Below are 18,424 nucleotides of genomic sequence, written 5' to 3'. Positions count from 1 at the left end.
CCAGCTATATAGTATTAACGAGTTTTTGTACCTGCTGATCAACACAGCTGAGGAAAATCTGTACTGAACCAAAAGTTAGCACCCAGCATGTCTGTCACACATACACAGACCTCTGAGTTGCCTGTAATCTGATCAATACCCAGCCCTTTCGTAACTACCACATACAGTTAAACACTACTTTAAGTTATACTTTTTTCATGCACACTAGACCAGTGCTGTCACAGGATAACCAAGCTGATCTCCTCAGTTTCCTCCACCAAGCAAATGAACTTTAGTCCACTTCAGTCAACACAGCTATCAGAAGGGGGAGTCATCTTACAAACTGAAAATAAATTTAGAACTATAATGTATGGCCAAAGCTGAAGCAGCAGTAAGTTTCCTGCACCTTCAAAGCAAAAAAAAATGTTAATATTTAATGCTAACATATAAAAAGCAAAAATTAAAGCTGATTGTCAGAATTAGAATACAAAAATTAAGTTGGAAGTAATTACAAAAATGATAATAGTAAAAAGGTTCTGAAGCACTACAATATAAAAATTAAAACCAGTCAATATAGGCCTGGTATGCCTAATTACCAACTATCTGCAGTACATTACCTTGTAAAGAGTAGTGCCTTAAGCATTAAAAGATTGTTCTTCTGCAAATTTAAAGAAAGCCCATGTAGAAAATGGTCACAAAATGAAAATTGTCTGCATTAAATACTATTACACATGGACTCTGCCAACCTAAATTTGCTATGAATTTCCATTTCACCGAGACTCAGGCAGTTTCACCGGTCACTTTGCTATTCCAGAAGTTTAACTATTGACATGAACTTAAATCAAATAGCTCCCCTTGTGCAACTTGCTTTGAACTTTAACTGAAAAGCAAAATGAGTATTTAGGGTTACAGAGTGTTTTTTCTTATAGCAATTCCTATGCAAACAACATTTAGACCCACTTAATCAAGTATTCTGCACCATTTTAAAGACAAATTATGTATCAAGCCATTTTGTTTTATATAGCAGAGCAGTAGCCCCTCGTGCAGAAATATTTCTGTCGTGGCCTGGGCTGTCCAATTCTACTCATTCCCGGTTGTACTTTGTTGCCTGCAAATACCATCACTGAAACTTCCCCAGTTTCTTCCAGTCACCCACACCATTGGAACTGTGAAAGATAACAATGGCAAACAAGTGCCACCCGAACAGCCAAACGCCTCCCTATGGTAAAGCACACAGCGCAGCATCTCTTCTTTTCCAGTGCCCTTGCTATCTATAATGCTTCCATCCTCAATTAGAGGAGCACAGAACAAAAGCAACTTTAAGAGACTTATCTGCAAGACTTGCAGAAATGAGAAGAAAATAGGGCAAGATTTCAACACCACTACAAAACGAATGAAGGCCCTTGCCTTCACCTCTCCCATCCTTGCACCAAGTTCAAAAGCTGTCCTGAGCAGAAGAGGCAGTGCTGCCCCTTATGGATCTCTGTAAAGTGCTGGAGGAAGAAGCATCAGTCCACAGAACACAATGGCAAAGAGCAAGCACATACAGGGTACTTTGAAAGAGAGAAGGCGAGACACTGATTTGGGAGGGATTATGTGGAAAAGAACAGAAATAGCACCTGGGTGGGAACTTACTGGTCTAGTAATTACACACAGAAAAACTACGCTAAAACTAACTGCAAGATCGCTACAATCAAGACTGCCAAAATGAAATAAAATGCCAGCATGCCTGTAGAAGTTAAATTTGACACCCTTCTGCCAGGCTCTTCTTCCCCGGTCATACGCCTTGTGATAGAGCTTTTAGTTTCAAGACCTCGAGCCCCCCAAGGAGCCCTGCTTCACTTAAAGTTGTGGATGAGACTGTTCTGGAAATAAACTGGGGTTTAAGTGAAGATGACTTCTGTGTAATAATAATACACAGAACTAGAGATCGCAGACACTGAAGATGTGTGGTGAATGAAGCAGTTTCACTGCTTCTTCATTGATGCTGCCTGTAGCCACAGGCTAAAGCAGCCCCACAGAGCAGAGCTTAGCTGCCAAAAACAGTTGTGCTACCAAACTCATGAGTAGGATGGGATTGCTCAAAACTGTAATTTCAGTGAAAGAGTTCTGCCATGTCCTCAGAGAGGCATGCCCAGCACAGGCACAGGTTTCAGAGATTTTACTTGCTCAAAATCAAGCTCTTAGCACACACAAAAGACTCAAGGTTGTTCAGATGTCAGTACTTTTACGAAGACAACACAACATACATCTCGGAGACTTTCACACTTGCAGACTCCTGCCTATGTACAACAAAGATTCAGAATAACCCATTATCTCTTCTATGTAACCTGCAAACCTGTCTCCTGGGTCTTTCCCTCACCATCATGGCACTGGAAGTAAAAAAAGAACAACTTTGGCCACAACCACACAGCTTCCCTGTCATGAAAGATTAGCACAAGAGAAATCAGGAACAGTAAGAAAAGGGAAAGGTATTTCTGGACTGGAAAAAAAAAAAAAAAAAAAATTTTGAAACCTGAAAGCACTATTGGTATTACTGTCCTTAACAGCTCTCTTTACTGACCTGCTCTTAAAACAAATATATAAATAACCAAACTCCAAAAGGAATTGAATAACGAAGATCTATGAACCATGCTGTCATTCCCAGAGTTCTTAATTCTGCACTGATGAACTAGGACTGTCAATGTAGCTCTGTGAGCCCCTTCAACATCTCCTATCTATCCACAACTATTTTTCATGTTTTTCACTTTCAGCCTCTGAAGCGAGAGAGATGTTGGTAGGACACAACATGCATAAGCAACTTAACAGTGCAGTCCAACTCTGTCTACAGTACCAGATACAATAACTACTGAAAAATACAGCATGTATATCAAAAGTTATTACTAGCTTACTTACAGGTACTAACTAAATACGGACACAAAACAACTGTCCCTTTAGTAACTGAAATTAATGTCCAGAAGCAAGTACTACAGCAGATACCTCAGTTCCTTCCCACTCCTTATTCCACCCCCCCTCAACTCTTCTGCATGCATTGCACAATCTTCTGAAATTGTCAGCCTTCATCATTCAGAATATGAAGGCAAGCATAGCTGGCCTAGGGATAACTAACATAACTATGCAACTCTTATCTGTAAGGATCAGCTTCAGTGACAAGTTTTATGCTCCCTAAATCTTTAACCTTTATTTTGCAGTCAGAAGGAATATTTGTGATAAAGCTTAAATTAAAAGCTTATTTCAGTAAGTGAATTACTTTTGCAACAAATGTCACTTCTTCTGTATTGAACTAAGAAGCAACGAACCTATGTTCTCCTTTCACAAATGCCATTTCTTTGTTGCAACAGCAAGGGCTAGTGTCAAGAACCATTTAAAAAAGTTTCAGAACAGAAAATAATCTTACTTTTCCCAAGAACAGTCAACCATTGGGTAATGCTGCACCTCCAGACTATCATTTAACAACTTTAACTGTTGGTTAGAGTTTCTAGGATGCAATAATAGAAAGGTATGTGCATTGGGAAGGGCATTTTTACACCTTTCAATCAAGCTGGATGTCAGCCCACAACAGTTTCAGTAATTGGGATCCAAGCACAGCAGTTGTTTTTCTCTTATCATACTGTCTTGATTTTCACATTCATAGCCAATCCCTGTTTCCAAAACTCCTTTTGAGTATGAGCCAAGTAAAAAAGGAAAATTATTTTACCCCACCCAATCTTTATACACTTTCCTCTGAAATGCCCTTCTGCCCCCAGCACACTTCTTTTGATATACTCAAGTACTGGAAAGATTCAGGCTTCAAGGGACTAGCATTAAAAAACAATGCACAGTGCAGCCTGATCCTAAAAGGGTCTGGGCTTCATTACATTAGAGGAAAAAAACTCATATTTTACTCTGAAGATGAACACTCACATCAGTGATGAGAAGTCTCAGAGCCTCCACAGCTCAAGGAAAAGAGAAGAGAGCCTTCTGAGCTTAGTGTCTTGTAAAAGAAGAATGATTATCCTTTCAAGGTCTTATATTGAATTAGATTCATCGCTGTCAGATTTCAGTCCACAACTTCTTCCCCATCTTCTGCTCTACAGACAATTCCTTCTGCTCTGATTAGCTTTAGGTGTCTTATTTAACAAAATCATTTTAAAGGCAAATTCTTTTATCACACTGAATAGAGACATTCACTCCAACTGCCACTTGTATGCAGGCTGTTCAATTTTCCATTAACTGCTTTATGATTCTTCCTTCATCCTCCTCTGCTGAAAACTTTCAACAGTTACAATACCAAACAAATCAAGAAAAAAACACCCAAGTAGGCAGCTGAATGGTACTGTGAAGAAGCAGGCAATTTCCCTGGGTTGTTTACTATCTCAGCTGAAGCATGGGAGAAATGACAAGGATTGAGAGAATACTTCTTTCCTGGTTCAGTTTAGCATATTTTGAGCTACCTCAAAAAAACCCTTAGTTTTATACAAACTAAGGTGAAGAAGAACTCATGCAGCTCTTCCATAGGCTCAGCTATCGAATGCAATACAATACATTGGCTCTGCAGTCTGGATATGGGGAACACAGATGACACAGGCAGGGATGCAGGAAGAATTGCTTCTGCCCGTGTTGGTTAGAGAATTGGGTATAGTGTCTTTTTAAAAAAAAAATACAGAAAAACCGTAAGACATGAACAACTAATGAGCACTTCATAATGTGTTATTTGAAAGATGCTGCTGTTCAAGTTCTGTAAACTACAATCCAGTTACTTCAGAAATAAAATATGGTAAAGAAGTCAGAACTCTGTAGGTTCTCATTAAGCAACTAAAGAGTAGTTTGGGAAAGCCTAAAGATGTTCTGTTTGCACCCTTGCAGATGCCAAACAATGAACCAAGACTATGTAACAAGTTTCCTCAAGTTGGGATACAATTTCAAATCACAGCAAAGACGATCTGACAGTCTCCTCCCTCTCCCTTCCTCGCACTTTTTCTGAGTTTTCCTTAACATTTTTTCTGAGTTTTCAGGGATTCAGCTCAGGGATCTAAAGCAGCAGAAAGTTCTTTGTGTGGGCAGAAGGGAAGGATAAGCTTCCTGCAGGAAGGGAACTCCCTGAAGTGGTTCACCACTGGGTGGGGAAAACAGCAGAGCCAGACAAAAGTAGTAACAATCTGAAGTAACATCTCTGGGAGAAGGGAAGAGGTGGGCCTATTCTTTTCAGCAGCCTACAACCATCGGATTCATCTTGCTGCAACTGAGCCTGCTAAACAGAAAGGAAACTGGGATGCTCCTATGAAATACTCTGAAGTTTTTGTTTGAATTGATGAGCAGTAAAAATTCAACCCCCACCCCCTCAGAAAAAGCAGGCAGGTCTACAGGCATGAAATTCACTCTGAAAAACTGTGCTCTGAATACATGGTATGGGGAAAGGCTGCTTTGGCTTCCACTGCCTCAGAGAAACTTAGCAGTGATAGCTACCACAGGATGTAGAGATTCAGATATACTTTGCTCAAGTAAAATACACTCTGTTTCATTTACACTTTCTCCTTATTTCCAATTTGTAATCCAGAACTGGACACCTGCCTTACTGGAATTATTTACACTTTTTTTATTTCATCAATCAAATCAGTGTTTAAAGGGAGTTTGGATTAATCTGACATATCTAGGGTGTTTTCCCTTCCTTAAAGATAACAAATCCAGCTTTAGCAGCTTTTCAGACAAACCATTTCATCTTTTATGTCTAGAAGTCCAGAAGCTGGAACGAGCTATCTATTAAAGCACAAGAGTTGGTCTGAAGCTAGTACTGTCAAGTAGCAGGCTTAAGGAGGAAGCTGAACCTGCAGGATCCGAACAACTTTTTGACCTGGCTCAAACACTGGGAGACAGACCCCATGATTTCACAAATCTGCACAATGATATAGGCAAATACAATGCAGATCATGGGAAAAAAAATGTACTCTCATCCCTCGTGACTGCGAAAAGGGGAAAACTAAGTCCTTGAACCTCACCTTTACTGTCTCCCCATCCCTTCTACAGCAACAGTGCTCTTAGTCAATTAAAAGTGAACAAGTGGTTAGGAAGATTAGATAGAAGGAAAGAAAAGTTCGCAAAATTTATGTGAGACAGACAAACTGATGAACACATCATACTGCTGGAGCAACTGTATACAGATACATTCTTCTGGATGAATTTTATTTTATTTAAACTTAACGCTGTTGTTTACATGAGAAGAAAATACTAACTCAGCAAAAGACAGATGGATAGTAGAGGACAAAGCTTAGTGAAAGAAGTGATAAGTGAAAGAACACAGGAAAAGAACCTTCAAGAAATGCTGGAAATGCACTTCAGAACAGAGAAAGCCATATTCAAAGGCAAGAAAATAGAAGAGGGGACAGAAAAAACAGCTATGGGTATTTCACTTGCAAAATTTTAAGTTTTGTTGAACTGAGACTTTAGGTACAGATCCTAAGACTAGATAAAACTACAGTTCTTGTGAAATATGCATGTAATAAATGGGTCATTAAAACAAGATTAAAATTATCTCACTAGATATACCTTTTGATGTCTTATTGGAAGAAGTTCTCAGATCTTCACAGACAACACAGAATGGCTAAGGTGGGATGGGACCTCTGGAGATCGAGTCCAATCCCCCAGCTCAAAGCAGGGTCAGATAGAGGAGACTGCTCAGGTCAACCATCTGGTTGGTTTTCAGTATGTCCATTGCCTCTCTGGGCAACCTGTGCCAGTGTTTGATTATCCTCACAGCAAAAAACAATAAACCAAACAGACAAAAAAACCTCCCACAACCCGAAAAAACTTTTATCTTACATTTAAATGGTATTTCGTGTCCATCCATTGTATCTTGTCCTGTCATTGGGTACCACTGAGAAGAGCCCAGTGCTCCTTTTTTTTTTTTTTTTTTACTCCCCCTCCCCAGTCAGGTACTTACTTTAATAAGATTCTCTCTGAGCCTTCTCTTCTTCAGGCTAATTCACTGAGGCAAGTCAGAAGTGACTAGGCTCTTTACACAGTGCATTCCAATCTTTTGTATCACACCACGCAATACATTTCATGTACCGGTCTACTCAGACTAAGGACAAAGTTTACTTGGCTGTTTCCATACCTAACGCCTGTCCAGCCCTTGGAAAGAATTCAAATCATGTTGAATGATAAAAGTATTTTAAAAGTTGTATTTTTTCCGCTATATAAAAGCACTATGAGCTTCAGCTCTAAAGAAACCACATTCACAAGAAGCAAGTTTATTACAGCGTTGCAATACTGATGAGAGAGGTCACTGCTATTCTTTTACTTTTCTTCTTTAAACTTTTAACTGCTTTACATAGTTCCAAATTAGGAAAAATTATAACTCTTCCACATTTTAATTCAACACTCGAAAGCCCTTTTTGCCAATAAAACAGTATTTACTAGGAACATGCATAGACAGTTGTGCCATGAAAACCTGTCACACCATGAGCAAACAAGGATGCTAGCAATATTTAAGTACAGGCTGGTCTGACACTTGCTTCTCTAGCCTGAAACATGGCATTCATTACCAGGGGGATATCTAACAAGCGTACTGAACATGCAAGACCAGGACTGCAATTTCCTCATATCTAGACAGCTCAAAAAAGAGGGTACACGGAATTTATCACAATCAGAAACAAAAGCTTTGTATTAGTACTCCTTTCCCGGGGTGGGGGAGGTGGGGAGAGAAGCTTCCAACGCCTGCCAATGTTGTTTAATCTACATTCATAACTTCTGGTAATGTACTGAGTGTTTATGCTAAAATAGTAACAAATTCTAGTATATCTGTTCCTTGCTGTGAAGAACTAATATATGTTGATCATATGTATAAGATATACTAAACCCCACAAATTTATTTCATATATTCACTCAATGAAGACAATGTAACAGTGTCATCTTGCGCTTAAAACTCTAACATGAAATTCAGAAACTGCAGATTTTATGTACAACTTAACTTCTGAGTTCAGGTTCTAAGTTTTCAATTTAATTCTCAGTATTCTATTTAATCTCTGCTTTGTGAAATATTTTTTTAAAAATGAGTAAATTTTAAAGAAGCAGCTGAACTGACTGCATATTCACCACAATAAATGCATACTGCCAGTATTTATTGCAGTAAGCAACTTAGGGGGATGGCAGGAGTGGAAAAAACATAAAACAAAACCAGCTGTGATCTCATTAGCCAAGTTTATTATGTAAGACCTCATTAGCCACCATCCCACAATAATGTGAATAAACCCTACGGACACTGATGAAAAGGAAATGATCAGGGATACAGAAGCTGAATAATCATACAGCACTACAGTCCACTGTCAACTTGGTAGTTAAAGTTCTGGAATGCAATTGGGCAGATCTCCACTAAGGCACACTGCAGAAAGCCCATGGTCAGGCTTCGCAAATACAAAGCCCTCTTCACCTGGTAACTGCAGTATGAACAGGAGTTCCAATATGAACACATACAACGGGGTAAAGGAGAGGGGGTGTGTCACACAAACTCCAAAATACTTCAGCCTCCTTCCCTAGGTATGTTTTACGCTAGTAACATTTAATACTTCTGCAATCTGAGAAATGTGAACACAATTTTATTTTTGGCTATTACACATAGGCTTCATCTTTATTTCTTGATTTTTGTTTGTTTGTAAAAAGTTTAACCACTTTACAGTTTTTGTATTAAATGGGCTGTAACTATATGAAGTTTAATAATCTTTGGTAGCTGTAGCTGACTTCAGGGGATTTTTCCCTTTTTCCGTCAGCTTTGCCAAATGAAAGATGAGCAGCACTGACATGTATAAACCCTTACTGGCAGCCTGGAACTTAAGTGATCATCAGCTACTACAGCCTCACTTAGATGGATCATCAATCAGGGCAACAAAAACTTCCTAGATAAAGTTGTTATAACATTTTAAGCAATTTTTAAAAATGTTCCAGTATTTTAAGCCAGTGGGTTTTTTGAGTGGGCTATTTTGAAATAATCATGCAGCTTAGAAAGCTAAAAAGATTCTCTCCTCTTCTGCAGTTATCTTCACTTTCTCATTAATTAGTTCACATTTGAATGTTACAACAGTTTAATGCTACACAAGAATGGTGAGACCATTTCCATCAGAAACTTTGTTTGTTGTTTTTAACTACTTAAAAGGTATAACTTAGTTGTTAAAAGATGAAGTATATATTTAACATCCAGTTCAAATGTCAGTATTTCAGTTTCTACTGAATCTACAAATAAGACCAGGTATTTTTAATAAAATATTTTTTCCAGCCAAAAAAAGAGAATGAGCAGAACAATTTGGTTCAAGTTCTGCACAGACTCATATTTTTTCTTTTCATTCTAAATGAAGATAATTTCTCAGTCATCCAGATTCACTGATATACTCTGTTTTGTATGAAATGCCATCTACAAAATAATAATGCAACACAGCTATGACAGAAAATAAATCATGTAGCAACAAAGGTATTTTTTGCATCATTAGTCCAAATTGAAACATGAGTAAAAAGAACACCTTACATGAATCTAAACATGTAACATGATTCCTGAGAAACTGACTTGAGAAAACATCTTTCCTTCAAACAAGGTATGAAAATTTCTGTGGGGTCGATGTGAGAAAAGTCCCAGAGATGGTCACATGACAATGCCTGTCTTCCAAGAAGAACTAACAGAAATTAGTTTTTCAATAGTGTAAATCTATTTAACACGACTCTCCCTACACTAGTCTCCAGAAGATACATTTTATAGTTTTGGCACATGTCCATTCAGATAAAGGGGCAACAGTACCTACTCAGGGAAAGACAAAACGAAACAGGCATACTATACAGACTATATCAACAATAGAAACCTCAGACTGTTGAGTAATAAATTAAGATAGATTTTATCAAACAACTGTCACAAAATTCCAAGTGTAACCTCACATTTTTGGGAGCTGAAGATGTACTGAAGTATTATCCATTGGCATTTGTAAATATTTGAAGACATTTATATAGGTAATAATAACCAAACTTTTGAAATTACCTATTTTCCCCCCCTCTGGAAGGGATATCAAATATCCCAGGTGAGAATTTATACCTAGCTACAACAAGCATGCTGAGCTATGATGAGCACAGAAAAGCACCCCCAGCAGGCTGTGATGGAATTTCCCCTCTTTCTCCAAGGGGTCGGGGTGACATCAGGCAAAGAAGACCACAAACGTTCATATTTCACTCTGAAGATGCATGTGTATCAATGGTCCAAAGCTACACAGTGATTTCCTCAAGGTCCAGGGAGAAGGTATCTGAGAAGCCAACATCACTTCTTACACTTCTTACTCCCTATTTTCATTGCCCTCCACCTCCACAAAGAAAAGGGGGAAATAAGAGTAGAACTATAGGTGAGAATGGAGTAAATTAAAGACCAAAAAGTATGTTCAAAGCTTGTCTTCTCCATGAAACAAGTAGATAAAAGCCATCAACTAAGCTGAACACATACCCACCCCAACCAACCAACCCCCACGAAAACACCCCCAAAACCCCACCCAAGGGGAAAAAAAAAAAAAGCAGCTATTTAACCTTTCTTTTGGAAAAGAAGTTAGTGTTATAAAACCATAAAAAGCATCTGCAGTTTCAGAAGGAACTAAAGAAAGTACAACTTTCATAAACAAGAAAGGTTATCCTTCTGTTATCCTCACAGAATTGTGCTCTGAAAAATGAAGCATTTATTCATTATCCATTTCCACATAAATAGACCTAGCCTTGAAAAGTAGAGGTGCATGACCTAATATCAAATGCTATTAGCACATTTCTGGGTAAAAGGATTTCAATTTATATCATATAAATCATTCAAAGCAGGTTTAAAAGTTTAAACTGATGTACCTGCTCAGTGAAGTGCTACTTTAAGATAGGGTAGTACAAAACTCTTCCCCCATTTGGCCAGGAAGAAACTTTAGCAGACATACTTGCACAGATCACTGGGAAATTTAGAAGAGATTAATTAAGTAAACTTTTTCGTGACCAAGGAAAGTCCCTTGTCAAGGAAAAAAGTATTAGATATACTTTGTACCTGAAAGATACTTGATTCTGACAGTTAACATTTTCAGGGTAATTTAAGTGCAAAGAATAAACAACATCTGGTTGGAATGCATACCATCCCTTCAGAATCTGCCATACCATTTGGTATACCTATATAAACTCAACACAAAAAGTAAACCCTAAAGATTAGACTCAGTGTATTCCATGTCTATCTCACTAAGTTAACAGAGATGCATAATATGGCAAAAGGAGAAACAGAAATATTGCTCCAGTTTAATTTTAATGACAGATTTTTTTTTTAAACAAAGAAAACTGGGGGAAAAAAACCACCTACTCATCACTGCATTCGCCTACGCCACTATGCACTATCAGGCAGCTACTGCCTTCCATGTAGAAAAGGATGCAGTTCTCTGTTCAACAATCAGTTTATGTGCCATGATTTTTGCTTTAAAATCCATTCTGACATCTTCAGCGGGAAATGCCCTACAAGTTTCTATCAGCCTTTAACAGCCTGAAGTCAGATTGGTAGCAATTCCTTCGAAGAAACTTGTAGTTTAAGGATGTGGTCATCAAAAGACACAAGTAACCTCCTCATCTCGAGCAGAGGAAGAAAGATGAAGGAGGTTATTAGATGAACATTGCACCTACTTGGAATACAACCTCACACTAAGAATCCACCTCCTGCAAAAGCAGAAAACATTTGCCATAAGATGAAGATGACTGTTGACACCACAGCAAAAATGCTCAGCTTCCTGATATCAGTGTTTACACATCGAGGTTTGTCACAGTGAGCAGCAAGTTACACCACTTTGCCATAGTGTGTGCACGCTACAGAAGTTCAATATTGAACAATCTACACCGCATCAGAAAGTGTGACTCATGAATGTCCTCCAGTCACACTGGTTTTCAAAGTGGGAGGCATGGAGCAGGTTGCCAGCAACTGCAAGAGCAGAGAGAAAGCAATGATTTGTACACACATATGCACATAAACAGTCTCAGTTTAAATAATTTTCCAACATCCATCTTTTGAAAGACAGTGCAATTACACAAATGCTCACAAAAATCAAGTGTTAACTAGCTCAAAAAAAAAATAAATCTCCAGTTCGTTGAATCAGTGCAAGTGTCAAATGGTATCAGAAGTGACAGGGCTCTGACTCACGTTTACAGACAAAAAAGCCGCACTGCTTCAGCCCTTCCGGCATCCTACCATCTGCTCCAACCTTCTTCCAGAGCCACTCACCCTGCAACTGAGTTGACAGAAGAAAGCATGATTGTGCCTGAGTCAATTCAGTTCAGTCGGCATCTTCACTTAAACCCACCTTTTTAGGGGAAGTTTAATGTGCCTGCCTGAAGCAGCTCAGGTGCAGACGTGTTCCCTCCTGCTACCTGTGCAGTGAAGTCCAAGAAGGAAGTGGGCTGGCACACAGGGGCAGCGTTAACTCACAGTAGCAAAGCAGCCAAGCTCATCTACCACCACCCTGGAACCCCTAGAGCTTGTTCATCCATACAAGACTTGCCATTTAACAACAAGATGTCTGTTTTATGTATCCTACTGTGTTAAATGTCAGCCTCCATTTTGCTTTCCTGTAACCCACAAAAACAGTACCCCAAATGACCACAGGCATGAAGGGTTGTTTTCTCTTTTGAGTATGCATACATAGCTGAATAAAAACAGTAAGTATGAAGTGCCTTAGTTTTGCCTTTCTTTATTGCACCAATAAAGGACTTTACATATATGTAAATACAGTGGTTGAACTGTCTAGGTACAGCAGTGAGATCTGCCCTTCGGTTATGGATGCTATCTTTGCTCTGGGGAAAGGAATTTGTTTACCGAGCTTTTCATGCAGCTACTTCTACATGAGCACTGAATAGTTTTAAAAAATATGTATGTCTGTGTAATGGGGCAGGGCAAAGGAAAAAAAAGGAAGTGCAACACAAAGTCAAATTTGCAAGAAAAAAGAAAAACAGCTAAATATCATGAGGTTAGAGTTAGAAAATATGTTTCCAGGATAAAATAACATACCCAAATTTTAAAGACAAATTAAGTAATTTGTGGTGCCTCACTTGAGCATTTCAAAAATAGGGATAATTTTTAAGATTACCTCAAGCACAGCATCCCTCTTGGGACCCAAAAGTGCTCACAATAATTCATGTTACATTTAATAGACAGGTTACAGAAATAAAAGTGCTTGTTATTTGCATTCTCTTCCTTTGGAAGGGGAGGGAGGCAGGAATTATAAATATTTCACCTGCTTGAAAGCTCATGGTTTGTTGTTTTTCTTTTAAGCAAATTCTGGCTTACCTCTTTGAAAATGAAAGAGAACAGTGAAATGATAAAAGGAAGAAGTGGTGATGTAGTTGGAGTATATGAGAGATAAAAGTCAACAGAGAGAAAGGAATAAAACCAGCCAAAAGCAGGAGCTGGAAAAAGTAGGCAGGAAAAAGCACAGAAGCATAAATATGAAGAAACAAAGATTACAAAGGCATGGTTCAATGCCAAAAGCTGTACAGGTCAAGACGTATGACATATGTTTGCTTTTGGAGAGATAGGATTTGTTGATTCAGAGAAATGTATTTCTCCCCTGGAGAGGATTCCAAAGCACATGAGATACAGCTCTGGATGAATGGGTGTCAAGAGCAAAATAAAAGGAAGAGGGGGGAAATCATGTTGGAGGAACAAATGAAGCCAAAAGGATAAACGGACAAGTGTTTACGTTAGCATGACGCTTTCCCAGGAATTATCTGTCAAAGTCATCTCTTTCCTACTCCCCCCTCTTCACGGCCTGAAACCAGTGAATGACTTGGAACACGAGTACCTATTTTCCAATTTCCAAAATCAAAGGGAACAAAATCATTTATTTCAATTGTAGTGAAAAGACCAAACAATTCCAAGAACATACAGGGTATCTTCCTCTTCAACGACAGTTTGACCTTATGGTTCAGACACATGCCCATTTAAAAATCACTTTGCCCCAGGTGTACACGAATGACTGAAACATATTTCGGTCATATTCTCTAAATAGCTGGTTAACGAGGAGCATCATAACCAAATCAGCCAAATAATGGAAGTCATACTCTTAACAACTCAAGATGTTATCAACTGATCAATAAATAGTAACTTCAGTCTACTACGAAGAGATGCAGTTAGAAACTGCTGCAAAGTAATGCTTTTTAATCAGAGACATCCCTCTTAGTAACATTAACAACCTTCTACAGTTCAAACATCACAAACATTCTCATAGTCTTAAGGTTTGTTTTTAAATTATCCTGCAGAGGATGAGTAATAGTTTTCCAGTGCAAGTGCTTTTTAAAGACTAAAATCTACCTTATTATTATAAAAATGAAATATCATTGCCACCCTCTACTTTGATTTTCCGTAAAAGGAGAGTGCAAGTGATACAAGAATGACTCAAGGCCACTACACACACACAGAATTTATATAGTTATATAAAGCCCGAGATTTTTCCCTGCTTCAAGACTGTCAGAATAAGCACCGATTTCATATCAAAATGTAGCTTGACTAAAAATGTTGTCCATCACATACAGTTACACTACAAATAAGCTCAAAGACATGATAGAAGCTGTAGTGTTATAGACTCTGATAGAGCACATAACTCACAGTAGTAATGAAATCAGAAGGCAACGAACAGCTAGCAGCTCATTCTGCTTTAGCAGTTTTGAATAATGTGGCAGCAGAGAATATTTCTCTCTGAAGGATCAAAGTGTTAAAACGTGTAAGTAAACTGTAAATGGTGGCTTAATAAATAAGTTTCATAATCATGGTTATAAAACATTACAGTTTTGAGCCTACATTTACATTCAGGTATTTGCGGGAAGTCCAGAGCTTGCCTTCAGAGGCTCTGCCGAAGGTGATGAGACCGCACACAGATGCAAGCGTCAGCCCACACAGAAAAGCTTTCCAAAACTAGGCCTAATCATGGCAAACAGAAGAGAGTAGCACCCAGTCTTGATGCAATACTATCAGGTTACACCTTTAATACCTCTTTAAAACCAGGGAAGTTAACACACTTGTAGCACATGCATAGCATCATTGACTGCATTATTTCAACTACTCAAAGGGTGTTCAAGCAGCTTCAGAACGTCTGCAGAAGATTTACCATTAATAAATCCCTCTAAAGTAATCTGGAGTCCACTAAAGACAATTCATCTGCTGAGCTCACATATATATTTAGCCACAGGTTACCTGCTGAGCATTTTTACCTTCTTTACTACTACCAGTATGTTAAGATGCTCTGCATTTCACTGATACAATTTAGGGTTTGTTAATGGCACTATCCTCTTCCTTGAAGATGCCAAGTAATGAACGACCTTTGTTGTTCAACTGTATCACTTAGCAAAGCACACAGAATTTCCAGAGGCAGCACTGAAGCTTACTTATAAATAATAGTTTCTAGTCAAGAAAATAGCAAGAGCTGTATATGTAATTTGAAAATTTTTTTCCTGCCACAAACCACAAGTCAAGCTACAATAGCTTAAAACAGGTAAAGTAGCATTAACTCTTTTTTAAAAGAATTCAATTATTACTATAGCAAGTGTTTTAGCAGCGTGAGCACCTTTGTACTCAGTGCTTTAAAAAAAGTGAATAAAAGTCAAACTGTATTGTTTATATCAAGTGCCTAATTCTTTACCGCCATGAATAGTTAATTTAACCACTCCAACATAAATGCAAAAATCAGTATATTTGATTTAATGTCACTGCGAGTTCACTTTATATAGATAAAAAGACTCCTGAAGATTCTGAGCAACAGGGAAAAAAGCCCTAGGACACCAGAAGCCTTGCTTAAAAAAAATCCAAACCTCCAAAACAAACATAGCTTGAACGAAGACCAAAAACTCACATACAAGTTATCATCACAAACGGAAAGTAATGCTGTTACCTAGTGGTGGAAAGCTAGGTACATGCAAAATTTTACAGCTTTTTTTTTTTTCCTTTTACTAACTTGGAATTCTCATCTACGAGCTATTAAACAACTTAAAGAGATAAAAAACAGGCCTTGTTCATAAACTAATGAAAGATACTGCTTTTCTTGCATGCAGTTCTGTGACAAAGGGTCGGTATTTTTGCACCTGCCAGTTTTGATTCTCAGCAGAGCAACTGACAAACAAGAAGCTACATCATTTCCTGACCATCCCAAACCTGCTGGTTTACACTCCCTCTTGCAACATCAGCAACACCTGGAAGCGGGTGGTATAAAAGCACTACAACCTTAATCCTCAAACATCTGTCTTCTACAGAGTATGATAACCAAAACAGCATGTTATCAGATCATATTTTCATTTATATAAACCAGCATTAGCTGAATTCACTCAGCATTCTCTACAACATCTGGATAAACATGTTTCTTTGCTTTCAGCCAGAAAATAACTAGAGGAAGAGAAGGAATGAAGACTTCAATGTCACTTACTCAAATGCAAAGAAGAGTCCACTGGTGACCAAGATGAGAACAAGAGTCAGGTAGAAGACTCCAGTCTGGCGAGCCATCATGATCCTCCCATTGCAGAAGAATTTGTTTCTTCCAGGAAAAACCTCCCATTTTCTCTTGGGAGCCGATTTCTTTTTCTTATGGGGAGACTCCATGGGAGACGAAGAGCTGTGTGTGCTGATCTGACTGTATTCACAGTCTTTCATGGGCCCACTACCACCTCCAGGAGTCATCAAGAGAGAGTAAAATGTGGGGAGAACCCCACCAAAAATATATACAATATATATATGTGCAAATATTCTTCTCACCAAGATAACCCTCTCCACCAGCCCCAGTTAATTAAAAAAAGCAAATAAAAAGATGAAAAGTCTGCTACCAGACTAGCAATAGGTGTATCATGCAAGCACCAGTTAACTCTTCAGAAACCAAAGCTGTCATATCAGAAACGCTTGAGAGGGATCCTTCCTTCCTTCCTTCCTCCACCAGTTACAAAACAACCATGTAGGACAATCCTTTTTAAAACAACTTATCACAAAACAAGACAAAAAAAAAAAAGTAATTATAAAGCAGTTAGGCTGTCCAAAAAAAATTAGTCTTTTTTTCAAGTTTATTTTCAAATGGGAGGGTTTTTTTTCCCCTTCCCACGCACACCCTGAGAGATCTCTCCGAGGGTCAGAAGGTTGGTCAAGGCAAGGTTTAGCAATCGAGTCTATCATTCATAGAGATTTGTTATAATCCTCCTTTGCGCAGCAGATTTCACTGCTAAAAATGACCATTTCTAAAACGTTCCCTCGAGAGACACGCGTAACTCATTAAGCCAAAAAAAAGGAAAAAAAAAAAGCAAGAAAGAAACCAGGCTGCTACTCCAGCTTCCGAGAAACACTCCAAGCTCTCTTCTTCCAGAAGCCGCAATTCAGCGGGAAGCGGCCGCCGCTCGGCGCAGCCCTGGGGGCGCAGGGCTCCCCGCGGGCCCTTCTCCCCTCTCACGGCTCCGCCGAAGGGGACTCTCCCGAGCCCGCGGCAGCCCGGGGCAGGGCCGGTCCCCGACAGACACCAGCGCCTCGGGAGCGGGTCCTCATCCTCCCTCCCCGCCGAACCGCTCCCCCGCCTCACGCCCCGCGCGGCGCCGCCGCCGCGCTTAACCCCCGCCTCCCCCTACACAACAGGTCCCCGCCGCCGCCTCATGCTCCCCAACGCCTCAGCCCCGCGGGGCGGGCGGCCGTGCGGAAGGGAGGCTGGGGAGGGCGAGGAGGAGCGGGAAGCTTCGCCGCCGGTGCGAGATCTCTGCCGGGACTTCTCCCTCCCTTCACCATCCTCGCCGCCCGCCTCAGGGCCGCCGCGGGCGCTCGCACGCCGCTGCCGCCGCCGCGCAGGCTCTCGCCCACGGCCCGTGGCGGTGCCGGCCCCCCCCCCGCATCCTGCCCCCTCCCTCCCTCCCTCCCTCCCCTCGGCGCAGGGGAGCGGCTTCCCGCCGGCGTCCCTCGCTTCCCTGTGCCTTCCCCTGGAGCAAGGTGAGAAACACGCCCAGCTGCCGCTGCGCCGGCCGGAGAGTGGCGACTTTCTCTCCCCCTCCTTCTCTTCCTCTTTTTTTTTTGGCGCCTCTATCCCGGTTTCTCCCCAGCAGCCAGACCCAGAAGCAGCAGCTGCCGCCCCTTCATCTTCAGGGGAAGGCGGTAACCACCGCAGCGGCGGCCGCTGGCGGGAGGAGGCGGCGAGGGACGGGACCACACGGGCGCGCACGCCCCGCCGCCGGTCGGTCGGTCAGTCAGGGGCTTCCCGGCGAGAGGGGGGGCAGGTCCCCCGCACCAGCGCCGCCGGGGACACCGCACCGCGCCGCCGGCCCGGCCCGGCCCAGCCCTCTCTCCGGCCGCTAACGCTTCCCCATCGCCGGCCCCAGGCGGGCCGGAGGCACCGGGGAGCGAGCCGGGCGGTGGGTACCCGCGCTGGAGCCCCGCTCCCGCCGGTGGAGCCCCACTCCCGCCGCCGCCTCCCCCCGCTCAGCCCTCGCCTCCCCCGGC

General features: G+C 40.7%; 1 protein-coding gene across 5 annotated transcripts in view; it reads right to left on the bottom strand.

Annotated features, from left to right (window-relative positions):
• Window positions 1–17,739, bottom strand: part of ZDHHC14 (zDHHC palmitoyltransferase 14) — a 115,152-nt gene extending 97,413 nt beyond the window's left edge. Inside the window, exon 1 of one of the 5 annotated variants that reach the window (XM_074818841.1) lies at window positions 16,389–17,739. In XM_074818841.1, coding sequence (XP_074674942.1) covers window positions 16,389–16,639 — 251 coding nt within the window. In that variant the 5' untranslated portion in view covers window positions 16,640–17,739. The remainder of the gene's footprint in view (window positions 1–16,388) is intronic. The other 4 variants (XM_074818839.1, XM_074818837.1, XM_074818840.1 and 1 more) reach the window with 4 other exon arrangements.
• Between the last annotated feature and the right edge of the window lie 685 nt (window positions 17,740–18,424).

The sequence above is a fragment of the Strix aluco genome, chromosome 3, assembly GCF_031877795.1.
Source record: "Strix aluco isolate bStrAlu1 chromosome 3, bStrAlu1.hap1, whole genome shotgun sequence".
Lineage (NCBI taxonomy): Eukaryota > Metazoa > Chordata > Aves > Strigiformes > Strigidae > Strix > Strix aluco.
Note: the sequence above shows the minus strand (reverse complement) of the source record. Positions and strands in the feature narration are given on the sequence as shown.